This window comes from Gorilla gorilla, chromosome 9, assembly GCF_029281585.2.
Source record: "Gorilla gorilla gorilla isolate KB3781 chromosome 9, NHGRI_mGorGor1-v2.1_pri, whole genome shotgun sequence".
Lineage (NCBI taxonomy): Eukaryota > Metazoa > Chordata > Mammalia > Primates > Hominidae > Gorilla > Gorilla gorilla.
This window is the reverse complement of record NC_073233.2, coordinates 73,618,411-73,634,870: the sequence shown is the minus strand read 5'-3', so window position 1 is coordinate 73,634,870 and position 16,460 is coordinate 73,618,411. Positions and strand designations below refer to the sequence as shown.

Below are 16,460 nucleotides of genomic sequence, written 5' to 3'. Positions count from 1 at the left end.
TGACTCGAACGGCAGCCTCAACCTCCTGGGCTTAAGTGATCTTCCCACCTTAGCTTCTTGAGTAGCTGGGACTACAGGCACATGCCACTGTGCCCCACTCATGTTAAAAAAAATTTTTTTCTTTGTAGGAATGGAGTCTTGCTATGTTTCCCAGGCTGGTCTCAAACTCCTGGCTTCAAGCAATCCTCCCCCATCTTGGCCTCCTAAAGCACTGGAATTACAGGCGTGAATCATCATGCCCAGCCCCTCAGTTCTTAATAGAAACAATTATTAATATAAGCTAGGAAGAAATAAACTTTACAATATGTATTAATAACTATTATATATGAACAAAACCTCACAACTGTACAAATATCCAAGGAGATGTGAATAAATGGAATTATGTCTTTCCTGATAGAAAACTAAAGCAAGCCTTTTTCTAAATTAATCTGCCACTCTAGTGAAAGACCACCAGGAATATATCTGCAGTTGAACAAATTGGGTATATTACTCCTGCACTCTGGGGAATTTCAATAAGAGCATGCTAGAAAGGACTTAAAGGAGGATTTGTGCCCATGTTCAGTGATTTCAGTCAGGGTTTAGGGAAGCCAGGCTTCTCTCTGGCTTGGATGCTGTCAGAGGTGGGGGTATGTCTATGACGGACTATCTTAATGAGTCTTGCCCAGAAGGAGAGAAGATTAGTTGGAGGCTAATGCTGTAATTGGTAAGGAAACAACAGTCACTCTCTTATGGGAGAAAGAGGGATGTTTCATGCCTTTTGTGGTTTGGACAGTGTTCACCTTTGCCAGCATTCAGATGTGACGATGGAGTGGTTCTGTTTCTGTCTTGCTCCCTCACGGTCACAGAGTGACCTTGTCCGATGCTGATGTTCTCTGAAATTGTTTATGTTCAACAGAATACCAAGGCCAGCTCCCAGATGTGCAGGGATGTATAAATTAAACGCAATTTAAATCTAAATTTCCAGTTTTGTGTTTATGTGAGAACTTGAAAAAATATATCTAAGTTGGGTGTCTGAACAAATAAACATTAGAGAAGAGCTGAGAAACCAAAGAGAGAGAATTGTGAAATCTAAAAGACTGAAAAATGTTGATAAATTTGACTACAAAAAATTAGTCTTTGTCCTGGGTGCAGTGGCTCACGCCTGTAATTCCAGCGTCATTTGGGAGGCCAAGGCGGGCAGATCACTTGAGTCCAGGAGTTCAAGACCAGCCTGGGCAACATGGCAAAACTCCGCCTCTACCAAAAATACAAAAATTAGCTGCATGGTGGCGCAGGCCTGTGGTTCCAGCTACACAGGAGGCTGAGGCTGGAGGATGGATTAAGCCTGGGAGGTCGAGGCTGCAGTGAGCCAATCAAACCACTGCACTCCAGCCTAGGCGAGTGAGACCTTGTCTAAAAGACCAGACAAACAACAACAAAAATAAGTCCTTGTCCAGCAAAAATCACCTTTACACAGGTTTGCAAGACAGACCACAGATAAAACATTTTCAATGCATTTAAGAAAAGGGTTGATGTCCCTAATAAACTAAAAATGAATAACCTACCTACGAATCAATATAAAAAGAGTACTTTTCAGAATCGTTTTAGATTTTTACAACGACATGTGCCATTAAAAACAATAAAAGAAAAAAACCCGGCTGGGCGCGGTGTCTCACGCCTGTAATCCAAGTACTTCGGAAGGCCGAGGCTGAAGGATCGCCTGAGGTCAGGAGTTCGAGACCAGCCTGGCCAACATGGCGAAACCCCGTCTCTACTAAAAATACAAAAATTAGGTGGGCGTGGTGGTGTGCGCCTGTAATCCCAGCTACTCCGGAGGCTGAGGCAGGAGAATCGCTTGAACCCGGGAGGCGGAGGTTGCAGTGAGCTGAGATCGTGCCTGGCACTCCAGCCTGGGCGACAAAACGAGACTCTGTCAAAAAATAATAATAATAAATAAGAAGAAGAAAGAAAGAGGGAAGGAAGGGAAGGAAGGGAAGGGAAGGGGGGAAGGAAGGGAGGCAGGGAGGGGGGGAGGGGGAGGGAGAGGGGGAGGGGGGAGGGAGGAAGGAGGGGAGCGGGGAAGGAAGGAAGGAAAAAAACAAAACACAACTGGAAAACCCTAGGAGTTGAACCCAGGGAAAGCGTTAGGGGTAAGGGGACTACACTTCCCGTGAAGCTCCGCGGCGGCTTCCCGTGACGCCCCGCGGAGGCTTCCTGAGAGGCCCTGCGCGCTTTCCGCGCCAACTTCAGTGTCAGCTCGCGAGCCCTGGCGTCGCGTAGGAGCGAGCATGGAGAGCGGCGACGAAGCGGCCATCGAGAAGCACCGCGTCCACTTGCGCTCCGCCACATTGCGCGACGCCGTACCCGCCACACTGCATCTGCTGCCCTGCGAGGTTGCGGTGGACGGGCCCGCCCCGGTGGGGCGCTTCTTCACGCCCGCCATCCGCCAGGGCCCCGAGGGTGAGCGCTGCGGCCGGACTACGGCTCCCGGCAGCCCCCGCGCCGGCCCGCGCGCTTCTCATCGCCTGGGCTCCTGGGGATCGTGGTCCGTCCAGAGGTGGCGGGAGGGCAGCTCCGGGCTCGACCCAGCGTGGGTCCTGCCTGAGGCCCTTTGCGCCTTCCGCTGCAGGACTCGAAGTGTCGTTTCGGGGCCGCTGTCTACGGGGAGAAGAGGTGGCGGTGCCGCCTGGCCTCGTTGGATACGTGATGGTGACGGAAGAGAAGGTGGTGTCGATGGGGAAGCCAGACCCCTTGGGGGATTCCGGGACTGACGACCAAGAAGAGGAGCCGCTGGAGCGGGACTTCGTGAGCAAAGGGATAGGGTTGAAAGGGGGTGCGGGCGGGAGCTGTAGTCCCGATGCTGAGCCAGGCCCCTTCCCCAGGACCGCTTCATTGGAGCCACTGCCAGCTTCAGCCGCTTCACCCTGTGGGGTCTGGAGACCATCCCTGGCCCGGATGCCAAAGTGCGTGGGGCCTTAACTTGGCCCAGCCTTGCGGCAGCGGTGAGTAGACGAGGAGTTCCGTCTTGCCCCCGGGTGGATGGCCTGGGGAGCACAATTGCGCAGACGGAGCCTGGAGGATTCTACTGGGTAGTGTGTGGGAAGCGTAGCTCCCTGACCACTCTTCCTAGCATGTCTAGAAGCGGTTATTCTGAAGAGCTGGGTCCTTCCTCGGGTATGGGGGCCAGCTTGCCGCCCTGTCTTACAAGTCCAACAGTAGAGGCGACTCCTGTTGCAGATTCACGCACAGGTGCCCGAGGACTGAGAACCAGAGCTTGAAATTCAAAGCTGCGATCCCTTCACAGCAGTAAACCAGCTCTTTGGAACCGATTCCATCACCCCAATAAAGGAGCTCTTCACAGCACCTGTGAGTCTGGGCGCCTTAGAGCCCCTAAGCCAGCATGGGCCCTTTCCCCCTCCCCCCCCCAAGAACTCTGCATGGCTCTGGCATATAGAAACAATTTATTGCGCGGGGCAATAGGGGTAAGAGAAGCCAGAAATTTTTGCAGCCAGCACCCACCCCACCCCCAACTTCTACTTTACAAAAGAAATTTTTACAATCACCAGCCCTCTGTACAGAGCTCCCCCATCCGGATCCCTTCTCACTGTACACAGCTGCCTGGCTCCCTCTGGTCCCTGCTTCAGAGCAGGCCTGGGCCTGTGGCCAGCTGACCTTGGAGTTGGTCTGAGCCCGGAGTTCGCCTTGGTGCCGGGCACCAGTGGGCCCCTGCCAGGCCTGTCCTCTCCTTTTTGAGCTGTCCTCAGCCCCATCTCCCTTAGAGTGCTTTGTGGGAGCTGCAATGGGGGCGGGGTGGGCTATCAGCCCCAGTCCTGCTGCCGTCTTGGCACTGCAGTGGGCAGTGTCTGGTCACCACTTCCCCCTCTTGCTCCAGTCCTTGGGAGTGAAGTGCAGACACTTGGAGTCGATCCGCAGGAGCCGCTTGAGCATGGCCCGCTCATGGCCATCCACGATGTCCTCCGACAGTGTGAGGATATACTGGCCCTGGGCAGAGGAGATGGGTTCAGCAGGTGGTCAGCCCACAGGGGACTGCACTCTGCATCCCACACACCTGTCTCCCCTGCCTGCCTCCCTACCTTGTAGTAGTTGATGAGATTGAGGTACTGCAGAGTGGAGATGACATCCTCCTTCTTGATGCTGGTGATTTCACTAATCTCACTGTGGGAGAGCACAGGTCAGGTTCCCTGAGGACCTTTATCTGTCCCCAGGAGCCCCGAGAGAGTGAGAAAGCCCAGGAACAGACAAGCCATGCCATGTACCCCCAGGTAGACAGCGCCAGGCTCACTTGATGGTGATCTGTGGCCTCTCCCCGCTCTCCGACTTCAGCCCCATCAGGATCTCCAGGATGGTCTGGGACCAGTAGCTTCGATAGGATAGGAGGCCAAGGTCTGAGAGGGGCTTCTCAGGGGTCCCTGTTTTCCCTTCCACTTTGGAGAGTTCATAGCCTAAAGCAATGGAGCAGGAGAGGGTGAGTAAGAGGTCACAGATGAACATAAGCAACATTTAAAAACACAGGTTGCCAAGGCAGGCTGCCTAGTTCCTATCATGGCCCTGCCACTTGGCAGTTCTGTGCCCTCCACTTCTCTGTGCCTCAGTTCCCTCAGGAAGAACTGAGTATTCACTCTTCCCGTGTGCTGAGCACAGTGGAGGGCATGAGGGCACTGAGAGGAGCAGCTGCAGTCAACCATGAGGGTGATCAGAGGCCAGTGAAGGCTTATGGGCAGGGGATGCAGAGAAAATGGCTCATGGGAAGAAGGGGCCTCCAATTTTCCTTTGCCATCCCGGGCTCTGTGTCTAGGCATGTAAGGAAGTGGAGACAGATTCCTGTCTCTAATCCAGACCTGAGAATGCTTGAATTCTCAAAGTCCTCCTAGCTGGGATCTTGGGAGTGTCACCTGCTGTAAGACCTGAGTGGCCTGACTGGGTGGTTGTGAGGATGCAAGGAGAAAAGGTGAACAAAGGTGCTTCCTAAGTCGGGGAGACCATTCCTCGGAGCCCGGTGACTGACCCCCACCATGGCTCTTTCCCTCCAACTCGTGCTGATAGCTGGCCACTGGGAGGCTGTCCCCAGTTAGGCCGTCCCCAGTGAGATCCTCAGACCCTGCACAGCCCTGAGTGGCTTCACATCTCTTGGTCAGTGTCTTCATTCTCCCCAGTCAGGGACCTGGGATGTTTGTTACTTCTAGAAGCCCTTCCTCACCCTCATAATGGACCTTAGCCCCTTGCTGGTCCCACTCACATCCCGTCTCCATTGCTGTCTGAGCTCCAAGACTGAGTTTCTTCAAGCATCCACTTGTGCTACCAGGCTGAGAAGTTCTGAGGATGTGACCCCATCTGGGCATCATTTAACCAATAAAATTTCTTGAATGGACCATAACCTTGATCAGGTAAAGCCTCTGTGTCTTCACCAGGCCAACAGCTAGAACTTCCTCCTTGTTTCTCAGGTCAGAGCTTGGTTATTCCAAGTGAGTGGTGAGATAGACAGAATGGGGGGTGATGGGGAGTAAGAGGCTGGGAAGAAGGGGCCTCAGGGTTGGGGAGGGCACTGAAGAGCCCATGTGTGATGAAGGTCAGAGTCCCTTCTGGCTTTAAGAGACTGACCTCACTGGACACAAGGAGAGAGGGACAACATGCTTACGTCTATCTGCTGACAGCATTTTGGATACCTGCCTGCAAGGCTCAGGGGACAACTGGGGACATTAGCCACTGGTCCTTGCCCCAGGACTTGTATCATGGCACACGTTACCACATACATGAGCACCAGCGGCTCACTAACCTTCTGCCCATGGCCCCAGGCAGGAGCATGTAAGTCAGATTTGGGGAAAGCTGAGTGGCACTTAGAACCCTGGCCAAGGAGCAAACCGGGGGGCTGAGAACCTACCCCAGATAAGCAGGGCAGTCAGCCTGAATGGGGAGAACCCCGGTAAAGTGCCACTGTTATTTCTGGCTGGCTCCCCTAGAGGCTGGGCTGCACAGCCAGGGTTGAGAATCACAGTAGCCTGGCACATCTGCCCGTGAGGCACTGATGGTGGGTCCACTACCCCCTGGCCGCAGCACACATACTCACTGAACTCGATCAGCAGCTTGCCGTAGCCCCGGCGCTGGTAGGGAGGCAGGGTTAGGATGCAGGCCACATTGTAGTCCTCCGTCGATTCTTTCTCCTGGAGAAGGGTGGCAGGTGAGTGTCAGGGAAGGGATCTGGCTCAGGACAGGGCACAGGGACAGCTTGGGCAGGCACTGACCTTGGAGAAGTAACCCACGATGTGGAAGCCCTTACAGTCATACTCCGTCATGACGTAGAAGAGGAAAGGGTCTGTGTCATAGTACAGTGTCTTATGGTCAAGGAAACACTTGGCCAAAAGACACAGGTTCTGGGAATAACTCTGCAAGAGAAAAGGTTTGTCACCACTCTGGGTATCCCGCTTTGAGCCTGGCCAGCGGTTCAGGGTCGACCAGGAGCTTCACTGTTCGTGCTATGCCCCAGGCTGCTAGGTGATGAGTGTTCTTCCCTGGCTGGGCCTGACCCACTCCGCCAGCCCACAGCTTAGGCAGGGCTGCTCCTCAGTGTTGAAAAGCCTGTGTGCCAGATGTGTGATGGTATCTGAGTGCCTCCCTGCTCAGTCAGGCAAGTTTCCCGCCTTGCTCCGCACACCTCCATCTAAGCCTGACCAGGAGAGACCACTGCCTTTTAATGTTTTTTAACAGCAGCCAACGAACTAATGTGTCCAAAGTGAGACTCTGACCACTGACTCCCTGACAGTCTTGGGAGTCTAGCTGTTAAAAAACCTAACATTCTACATCCACAGTCACACCTCCTGGGAACTGATCGGCTACTCTACAACAGACTTAAGGAATTCTGGAATTTAACAAAATAACTGCCTTAGGGGTTACCCCAGCAAAATTATGAATCCTGCTGCTTTACTTCTGCACACGATTTCTCCTGCATTTCAGACATTGTGAGTTTTTTTTGACACAGGGTCTCACTCCTGTCACCCAGGCTGGAGTGCAGTGGTGCAATCATGCAATCATGGGTCACTGCAGCCTTGACTTCCCAGGCTCAGGTGATTCTCCCAACTCAGCCTCCCGAGTACCTGGGGGTTTCTCCATGTTGCCCAGGCTGGTCTCGAAATTCTGGGCTCAAGTGATTGGCCCACCTTGGCCTCCCAAAGTGCTGGGGTTACAGGTATGAGCCACTGTGCCCAGCCAGAAATTGCTTTTTATTTTATTATTATTTTTTTAGACGAAGTCTTGTTGTCTCCCAGGCTGGAATGCAGTGGTGCAATCTCGGCTCACTGCAAACTCTGCCTCCTGGGTTCACGCCATTCTCCTGCCTCAGCCTCCCGAGTAGCTGGGACTACAGGCACCCGCCACCACGCCCGGCTAATTTTTTGTACTTTTTAGTAGAGACAGGGTTTCACCGTGTTAGCCAGGATGGTCTCCATCTCCTGACCTTGTGATCCGCCCGCCTCAGCCTCCCAAAGTGCTGGGATTACAGGTGTGAGCCACCGCGCCCAGCCCAGGAATTGCTTTTTAACCGCCTGCTGCTGGGTACTGCCACTTGGATGCCGAGGTCCACATTAATAATTACAGAATGGTGGTTAACACAGCATCTTCATCACCTAAGCTCTGTCCTGTGTAAGAGCCTTCCCTCATCCTCCCTTTTCTGCCTCCCAGCCAGAATGATCTCTGCCTTTCACAAAGACCATCTTTGTGCATCCATGCCTACTCCTCAGAACACCACTGCGAGAAATCCCCTCAGCCACTTTGTCATCCACCAAGGCTGAAAGGTAACCCTCTATGAAGCTCTGCTGACCACCTCTTTTGGGTCCTGCTAACCTACCCTCTGTTTCATGACACTTAGGACACTGGGAGCTAGAGGTCATTGGTATGACTGTCTCTCCCATGGACTAAGCTGTCAGAGAACAGAGACTGTCTCATTCCTGGCTACCAGCACCTGCCAGACAGCAGGAACTCAATAAAAATGGGCTGGACTGATCTGCTGGCTTGACTGGTCAGTGTTTACCTGAGCAAGAAGAAGCTGTCATTTGATTCACCCCAGCGCCTCACTGCCTCTCAAGCACTAACCTTGTTCTTACGTCCATCAATCTCAAAGAAGGAGATGGTACCCTTGCGGTAAATCTCATTGCCTGGAGGATGTCGTAGGTCGCACTTGGTCTGGGGAAGAGAGGAGGATCAGGAACAAGGGCAACGTGGAGGGTGCTGGGAAGGCAGCCTCCCTGGACCCCTCATACCAAATGACGCTGAAGACACTTGAGACTACGGCCGTACTTGAGGCAGAACTCGCACAGGTAGAGGACAGGCAATGTGGTGAGTTCCTGTGGGTACGGGGAGAAGTACCACGGCTTGAGGCGGTGCCGGCCCAGCTCAATGCACTCAATGTTCTTCATCCGGGTGACGATGTCGTCGTGGCTTCGATCAGACACCAGGCTGCCAGTCATGCGTGGTGCTGACGGTATTCCATCAGAGCTGTCCTGGGAGTCCTGCCCAGGGCCAGTGGAAAATACCAGGTTGTAAGAGACAGCTCAGCAGGACACCACAGCTCACAGCCCTTTGACAGGTTTCCTTCAAGCCTAACAGCAACCCTATGGGGGAGGTACCATGATCCCCAATTTCCAGATAAAAAACCTGAAACCCTAAGGGATCGACGATGTGGAAAAGATCACCCAACGACCCCATTTTTGAGATGGAGTCTCAGTCTGTCGCCCAGGTTGGAGGGCAGTGGCGCGATCTTGGCTCACTGCAACCTCCACCTCCGGGGTTCAAGCAGTTCTCCTGCCTCAGCTTTCCGAGCTGGGATTACAGGCGCCCGCCACCACGCCTGGCTAATTTTTGTATTTCTAGTAGAAACAAGGTTTCACCATGTTGGCCAGGCTGGTCTCAAACTCCTGACCTCAGGTGATCCGCCGGCCTTGGTTGGACTCCCAAAGTGCTGGGATTACAGGTATGAGCCATGGCGCCCGGCCCCAATGACTCATTTGAACCATGTTCTGCCTGTCTCCTAATCCCACCAACACTAGCTCTGCCCACCACCCCTTCTTTATTTTTAAACTCATCACTAAATAACTCTCCGCCCTGCCTGCATCCCTTCCTTTTCACCCAGTTCCCTTCTGCTGCTCCCCAGACCCACCTCATCAGTGCCCAAACAATTCGATTTTCGCTTCCGTCCTGGCTGGGCTGCCACTGCCCTACGGGCTGCTCCATTCTGCCGAGATAGTAGGAAAAGAAGGGATGGCTGTGAAATGAGCTTGAAAGAAGCCACCAGAGGGTAAAAAAGAGGAAGGGAACAAGAGATGGTTTGGGGAACTCACCTGGGGAAAAACCGAGGCCGGGGCTGTCTCGCTGGGCACTGGAGTTGCTGGTGAAACCACCTCCACCTTCCGTTTCTGCAGAGAGAAACCAACAAAGGTGGGTCAGAAGGTAGAGAAGGTGGGACCTGAGAAGAAAGCAAGGTCCCTGGAATTGCTGAGGGTACCGTTGAGCGGTGGTTGGGCTGCAGGCAGGAGCTGGAGGAGAGCGGCTGGTCAGGCTCGCCACCGGGAATGGCCTCCCGCTCCTTGGGCAGGTTGAAGCGGAGTGTGATCTGGACCGGGATTGGCAAGGTCTTCCCGCTGGCCTGGGCCGAGGCCGGCTGTAGAGATAGGTCCAGGGTCTTCCTCTGGGGCGGGGATGGCAGTGGGATGGGGAAGGGGAAGAGGAGTCCCTCACCTCAAAATTATCAAACCCCACCCTCGCCTTCTGAAGGACACAGGACTAGCTACTGGACTCTGGGAGCTACATGTGCAATTTGGCCCCCATCCTTTGCAAGATGAAGTCAGGTTGAGAGGGAGCCGCCTCCTGCCCATCCAGGAGCCCCTAATGCCAACAGACGAGAAATAGGAGGCAGGAGAGAAAAGGTGAAGTGGGGGACCTACTCACCACCTCTCTCTCTGGAGAGCCGGGACGGGACCCAGGAAGTCCGTTCTTGGTGGGGGTCTTGGCCTCTTTCTTGGGGAACTGGATCTTCTTTAGGTCCAGCCGCTCGTGTGTCACCCATTCATCCAGACGTTTGTTGACTGTAGCAGTGGGGATGGCTCAGGACAGAATGCCAAAGACTGTCCCCCAACCCTACCCTGATGCCCCACCTCAGGCCCAGAACTCACAGTCAATGTAATGGACGTAGAAAAGCTTCCGGCCACTGATGTCCTTCACGCTCAGGATCTCGGCCAGGGCTATGAGAATAGCATAGACAGGGGCCTTAGACGGGCCAGGCTATGAGACTACACCCTTCCACGACCTGAACTCCACCCCCAGGCCGGATCCTTAAGCTCCAGCACTTAGGTCTCTCCTAAGCCTCCTTCAGTCACAAGTGCCACCCCTTTCCAGGCCCCGCCCTGTACCTCTCGGAGCAGCTAAGAGCCACGCCTCTTCATCAAAGTATCTGCGCCTCGCCGGCCCCATAATTCCAGAGGCCCCTCCCCATCCCGGGATTTCAGTTGACTCCCTCCCGCCCCTCGCCCTCAGGTTCCTTAGCCCCGCCCCCCAACGTCACTCACGCCACTCATCTTCGTTGTCCTGGTTCCGCCGCAGCACGGGTAGGCGGCAGCCCTCGATTATCTCCCCCTGGGGAGACAGCGCGACGCCAGGGTCGGCTACTGGGGGGCCTCGGGCTCTACCCACCTCCCCTGGCTCCCTCCGCCCCGCCCCGGGCACCGGACTCACCACCTCCGCCATCTTCCCTCCCTCCACTGCCACTTCCGGCCCCTCTGGGAGACGTCACTTCCGGGACCGAACCCCCTGTGGGCCCGGGCCTCACGAAGCCCCTGTAGAGGGGGACCTTTGAGAGACACCGCGACCCAGCTGCGAGGGGCCAGACTGCCCCTGTGACTCGGGGAAAAACGGAGTGTTACAAGCCTCAGGCCGAGCCCTAGGTGGAAACCCCATAACGTGCACAGCGAGTGGCGGGCTACTGAGTCCGTCACGTGACGCCCACCGGGTGCGAAGCTGGTCACGTGTATGCGGAGCGGGTCACGTGGCAATACCGTTTTTGGCTTTGACGGAGGGAAGTCCTCGGGCGTCTCCTTGTGGCGGCGGGAGGTGTTGCCGGGAGTCAACTGGGCGCGAGAGGCCGGAGAAAGGAAGTGGGCTTAGAAGGGCTCGAACGCTCCCCCAAGTCTGTGGACTTCATTTCGTAGGCAAGAGGACTCAGGGAAGATTCCTAGCTTTATTTTGTATATTAGGCTTTTTAAATTTTTATTTATTTATTTTTGAGACGGAGTCTCGCTCTGTCGCCAGGCAGGAGTGCAGTGGCGCGATCTCAGCTCCCTGTAACACCCGCCTCCCGGGTTCAAGCGATTCTCCTGCCTCAGCCTCCCGAGTACCCAACTAATTTTTGTATTTTTAGTAGAGGCGGGGTTTCACCATGTTGGCCAGGATGGTCTAGATCTCTTGACCTCGTGATCCGCCCGCCTCGGCCTCACAAAGTACTGGGATTACAGGCGTAAGCCACCGCACTCAGCCATATTAGGCTTTTTTTTTTTTTTTTTTAAGACAAGGTCTGGCTCTCTCGCCCGGGCTGGAGTGCAGCCAGCGAGGCACAATCTCCGCTCACTGCAGCCTCCCCCTCCCAGGATCAAGTGATCCACCTCAGGCTCTCTAGTAGCTGGGACTACAGGCGCGCACCACCAAGCCTGGCTAATTTTTTAAAATTTTTGTGTAAACAGGGTTTGGAGACTGGGCATGGTGGCTCACACCTGTAATCCCAGCTGCCTCCAGTCTAATCATGAGAAAAACATCAGACAAATCCCAATTGAGAAACATTTTACAAAATACCCCATGAATACTCCTCAAAACTGTGAAGGTGTCACCGGTGGAGGGTGTCCAGGTTATTGGCATCTAAAATAATTGGACAAAACGGCTGGGCGCGGTGGCTCACGCCTATAATCCCAGCACTTTGGGAGGCCGAGGCGGGCGGATCACGAGGTCAGGAGATTAAGACCATCCTGGCCAACACGGTGAAACCCTGTCTCTACTAAAAAAAATACAAAAAATTAGCTGGGCGTGGTGGCAGGCGCCGGTAGTCCCAGCTACTCGGGAGGCAGAGGCAGGAGAACGGCGTGAACCCGGGAGGCGGAGCTTGCAGTGAGCCGAGATTGCGCCACTGCACTCCAGACAGAGCAAGACTCTGTCTCAAAGAAAAAGAAAAAGAAAAAAAAAAAGGATTGGACAAAATGCACAAACATAAAAGCAAGGAAGGAATGAACGATTTATTGAAAATGAAAGTACACTCCAGTGTTGGGGCCGGCTGAGCATAGGTGCTCAAGGGCCCAGTTACAGAATTTGTTGGAGTTTAAATACCCTTTGGAGGATTCCATTGGTTATTTGGGATATGCCATATGTAAATGAAGAGGATGAAGTAAAGTTACAAAGTCATTTAGGGTGTACACCCTAAGGAGAGGATATTTCCCGTCATAACTGAAGTGTGAATCGGCCTTATATGTTCCCTGCCTCCAGACCCTATTTTCCTGCCTCAAAGGTGGCTGAACATGGTGGCTTACGCCTATAATCCCAGTGTTAAAGGAAAGGGGTCCCAATCCAGACCCCAAGAGAGGGTTCTTGGATCTCGTGCAATGAAGAATTCAGGGCGAGTCCAGCACTTCGGGAGGCCGGGCAGGTGGATAACCTGAGGTCAGGAGTTCGAGACCAGCCTGACCAACATGATGAAACCCCATCTCTACTAAAAATACAAAAATTAGGCAGGCGTGGTGGTGCGCGCCTGTAATCCCAGCTACTCGGGAAGCTGAGGCAGGAGAACCCAGGAGGCGGAGGCTGCAGTGAGCCAAGATCAGGCCACTGCACTCCAGCCTGGGAACAGAACAAGACTCCGTCTCAAAAAAAAAAAAAAAAAAAAAGAATTCAGGGCGAGGTCATAAAGTGAAAGCAAGTTTGTTAGGAAAGTAAAGGAACTTAATGCTGGTTGCCCATTTTTCTGGTTATTTCTTGATGATCTGCTAAGCAAGGGGCGGATTATTCATGCCTCCCCTTTTTAGACCATATACGGTAACTTCCTGCCGTTGCCATGGCACTGGTAGGAGTGCAGCAGTGAGGACAACCAGAGGTCACTCTAGTGGCCATCTTGGTTTTGGTGGGTTTTAGTCGGCTTTCTTACTGCAACCTGTTTTATCAGCAAGGTCTTTATGACCTGTATCTTGTACCGACCTATCTTATCTTGTGACTTAGAATGTCTTAACCGTCTGGGAATGCAGCCCAGTAGGTCTCGGCCTCATTTTACCCAGCTCCTATTCAAGATAGAGTTGCTCTGGTTCATGCACCTCTGACACCGAGGCAGGCGGACAACTTGAGGTCAGGCGTTCAAGACCAGCCTGGCCAACATGGTAAAACACCGTCTCTACTAAAAATACAAAAGTTAGCTGGGCACGGTGGCATCCGCCTGTAATCCCAGCTACTCAGGAGGCTGAGGCGAGAGAATCGCTGGAACCCAGGAGGCAGAGGTTACAGTCAGCCAAGATCGTGCCACTTCACTCCAGCCTGGGCAACAGAACAAGACTGTGTCTCAGAAGGAAAAAAAAGAGGCCGTGCGCAGTGGCTCGCTCCTGTAATCCCAGCACTTTGGGAGGCCAAGGCAGGCAGATCACAAGGTCAGGAGTTCGAGACCAGCCTGGCCAATATAGTGAAACCACATCTCTACTAAAAATACAAAAATTAGCTGGGCGTGGTGGCATCTGCCTGTAGTCCCAGCTATTCAGGAGGCTGAGGCGGGAGAATCGCTTGAACCCAGGAGGCAGAGGTTGCAGTGAGCCAAGATTGTGCCAGTGCACTCCAGCCTGGGCAACAGAGGGAGACTGCGTCTCAATAAATAAATAAATAAATAAATAAATAAAATAAAATAAAGAAAGAAAGAAAAGAAAAAGATGTTGCTCAGGCTGGCCTCAAACTCCTGCCTGCAATCTGCCTGCCTCAGCCTCCCAAAGTGCTAGGGCCATAGCACCCTGCTGTTGTTTTGTATATTAGGTTTCTCTTTTTTTTGGTCCAGTGGCTCACGGCTGTGATCCTAACACTGGGAGGCTGAGGTGGGAGGATCACTTGAGCCCAGGAGTTACAGACCAGCCTCGGCAACAGAGCGAGACTCTGTCTCTACAAAATTTCTTTTTTTGAATTAGCCAGGCGTGGCGGTGGCCCTCGCTTGTGTTCCCAGCTACTCAGGAGGCAGAGGAGGGAGGATCGCTTGAGCCTAGGAGTTCCAGGCTGCAGTGAGCCGAGATCGTGCCACTGCACTCCACCCTGAGTGACAGACAGACCCTGTCTCAAAATAAATAAAGACCTCTTGCCCTTAGGGCACTTACATTTTTGGAGTTTGGGAGAGAAGAGGACAGGTATAGATTGTCCACCCTCAGCAATGTCACCATCCCTGCTGGGCCACATGCAAAGTGGATAGCAAGGAGAAAGACAGGACTCACCCTTCTACGTTAGCTCAGAGTTTTGGCTGGAAGGGTGTTACAAAAGTGTTTGCTTGAGAAAACTAGCGCCTCCTCAGACTGAGTCATCTTCAAAATAGCACTTGCTTTCCATTCTAAATGTCATCAGCACAGGGGACCCCAACTCCATTTTGCCATTTTCAGCAGAGTTTGCAGAATTCACGGAGACACATTGGTTGCTTTATCATAGGGACAATCATGGTAACACCTAGAGATGATGAACTTGGGGGTCGGGCATGGTATTCAGCACATGATGGGCATCCAAAAATCAATAGGTCTTCTTAACCACTAATAGTGTGCTTAAAGATTTTCAAATATCCTTCTTATGCCCATTGTTGCAAAAACGCAACATGTCTGATAGTGCTCTGCCCCCAACCCCCACATCCCTGATCAAGGTATCTCACACATATACCTGCAACTTTGTTTGGGGCTTCACCTGGCTGTAGGAGTGTGTCCAGCCTATGCATCCAGAAGGCCAGAAGTGTGACGAGTTAACACCTCCTGAAGCAACTCTCAGCCAATGCCTGATGGGAGTTGGAGGGTAAACTCCCTTGTCCGTGGGGTGAGACCACTCTGAGGGAGGGCAGACTTTTAAATTTAAAATGTTTTTAGATACATTTCATATATATTTTTCTATAAATGCATATATAGTCTTGATGGTTAATTTTAAGTATCGACTGGGTTATGGGGTGCCCAGATAATTGATTAAACATTATTCCTGGGTGTGTCTGTGGGGTGTTTTCAGATGATATTAGCATTTGAATGGATAGATTGAGGAAAGCAGAGGACCCTCCCCAGTGCAGGTGAGCATCATAGTCAGAGACTGAATAGCACAAAAAGGTGAAGGAAGAGAGTGTTTTCTCTCTCTGTCTGACTGCTGGAGCTAGGACACCAATCTCCTAACCTCAGACTGGAACTTACACCTCCAGCTTTCCTGGGTCTCCAGCTACAGACAACAGATTGTGGGACTCCCCAGCCTCAGCCGCCATGATTGCATGGACCAGTTTCATATATGTCTCTCTCTCTCTCTCTCCATATATATCTATATAAAATCTCCCATTGCTTCTGTTTCTCTGAACTCTGATGAACATATGGTCATAATACATGTTTGTTTTTGAGACGGGGTCTCATTCTGTTGCTCAGGCTGGGGTGCAGTGGTGCCATCTTGGCTCACTGAAGCCTCCACCTCCCAGGCTCAAGTGATCCTCTCACCTCAGCCTCTGGAGTAGCTGGGACTACTCCAGTCATGCACCACCATGCCTGGCTCATTTTTGTGTTTTCTGTGGAGATGGGGTTTCGCCATGTTGGCCAGGCTTGTCTTGAACTCCTAGACTCAAGCTGTAGGGACCAGCCCCACAGGGTCAGTGGGTCTCTCCCCGTGTGCGGCATCGAGAGAGTGTAGAAATAAAGATGCAAGACAAAGAGAGAAATGAAAAGGCAGCTGGGCCCGGGGGACCACTACCACCAATGCGCGGAGACCGGCAGTGGCCCCGAATGTCTGGCTGCGCTGTTATTTATTGGATACAAGGCAGAAGGGGCAGGGTAAAGAATGTGGGTCATCTCCAATGATAGGTAAGGTCACGTGGGTCACGTGTCCACTGGACAGGGGGCCCTTCCCTCCCTGGCAGCCGAGGCAGAGAGGGAGAGGAGACAGAAAGACAGCTTACGCCATTATTTCTGCATATCAGAGACTTTTAGTACTTTCACTAATTTACTACTGCTATCTAGAAGGCAGAGCCAGGTGTACAGGATAGAACATGCAGGCGGACTAGGAGCGTGACCACTGAAGCACAGCATCAGAGGGAGACAGTTAGGCCTCCGGATAACTGCGGGCAGGCCTGACTGATGTCAGGCCCTCCACAAGAGGTGGAGGAGCAGAGTCTTCTCTAAACTCCTGCAGGGAAAAGGAGACTCCCTTTCCCGGTCTGCTAAGTAGCAGGTGTTTTCCCTTGACACTTACGCTACCGCTAG

At 52.9% G+C, this 16,460-nt stretch overlaps 2 protein-coding genes across 12 annotated transcripts; one reads left to right on the top strand and one right to left on the bottom strand.

The window, feature by feature from the left end:
- Positions 1 to 2,054: 2,054 nt before the first annotated feature.
- Positions 2,055 to 5,371, top strand: RNASEH2C (ribonuclease H2 subunit C). 2 transcript variants are annotated; one of them, XM_031016008.3, is made up of 4 exons: positions 2,055 to 2,439; positions 2,609 to 2,784; positions 2,862 to 2,981; positions 3,217 to 5,371. In XM_031016008.3, the coding sequence occupies exons 1-4, from the start codon at positions 2,268 to 2,270 to the stop codon at positions 3,241 to 3,243; spliced, it is 495 nt and encodes a 164-aa protein (XP_030871868.1). In that variant the 5' UTR covers positions 2,055 to 2,267; the 3' UTR covers positions 3,244 to 5,371. The 2 variants fall into 2 exon arrangements, with proteins under 2 accessions (XP_030871868.1, XP_063566762.1); XM_063710692.1 differs by having other exon boundaries at positions 2,174 to 2,439; positions 2,862 to 3,342.
- KAT5 (lysine acetyltransferase 5) lies at positions 3,424 to 11,014 on the bottom strand. Of its 10 annotated transcripts, none has more exons than XM_055354514.2 (14): positions 10,717 to 11,014; positions 10,551 to 10,617; positions 10,158 to 10,226; positions 9,934 to 10,070; positions 9,491 to 9,673; positions 9,327 to 9,401; positions 9,146 to 9,220; positions 8,250 to 8,498; positions 8,083 to 8,172; positions 6,240 to 6,380; positions 6,065 to 6,158; positions 4,283 to 4,442; positions 4,074 to 4,155; positions 3,424 to 3,981 (listed from the first exon to the last, which is right to left on the bottom strand). In XM_055354514.2, the coding sequence occupies exons 1-14, from the start codon at positions 10,726 to 10,728 to the stop codon at positions 3,847 to 3,849; spliced, it is 1,569 nt and encodes a 522-aa protein (XP_055210489.1). In that variant the 5' UTR covers positions 10,729 to 11,014; the 3' UTR covers positions 3,424 to 3,846. The 10 variants fall into 10 exon arrangements, with proteins under 10 accessions (XP_055210489.1, XP_018892726.1, XP_018892729.1 ...); XM_019037181.4 differs by having other exon boundaries at positions 9,491 to 9,646; positions 10,717 to 11,013; XM_019037184.4 differs by lacking the exon at positions 9,491 to 9,673.
- Positions 11,015 to 16,460: the final 5,446 nt, after the last annotated feature.

What these genes read in the sequence shown, in the direction of transcription:
- RNASEH2C (XM_063710692.1), top strand. Translation starts at nt 2,268, where the DNA reads ATGGAGAGCGGCGACGAAGCGGCCATCGAGAAGCACCGCGTCCACTTG. An exon ending in CATCCGCCAGGGCCCCGAGG is followed by an intron (nt 2,440 to 2,608) that starts GTGAGCGCTGCG and finishes CTTCCGCTGCAG; the next exon opens with GACTCGAAGTGTCGTTTCGG. An exon ending in AGCCGCTGGAGCGGGACTTC is followed by an intron (nt 2,785 to 2,861) that starts GTGAGCAAAGGG and finishes CCCCTTCCCCAG; the next exon opens with GACCGCTTCATTGGAGCCAC.
- KAT5 (XM_055354513.2), bottom strand. Translation starts at nt 10,728, where the DNA reads ATGGCGGAGGTGGTGAGTCCGGTGCCCGGGGCGGGGCGGAGGGAGCCA. An exon ending in GCTCTCCAGAGAGAGAGGTG is followed by an intron (nt 9,674 to 9,933) that starts GTGAGTAGGTCC and finishes TCCCCGCCCCAG; the next exon opens with AGGAAGACCCTGGACCTATC. An exon ending in AGTGTCTTCAGCGTCATTTG is followed by an intron (nt 8,173 to 8,249) that starts GTATGAGGGGTC and finishes TCTCTTCCCCAG; the next exon opens with ACCAAGTGCGACCTACGACA.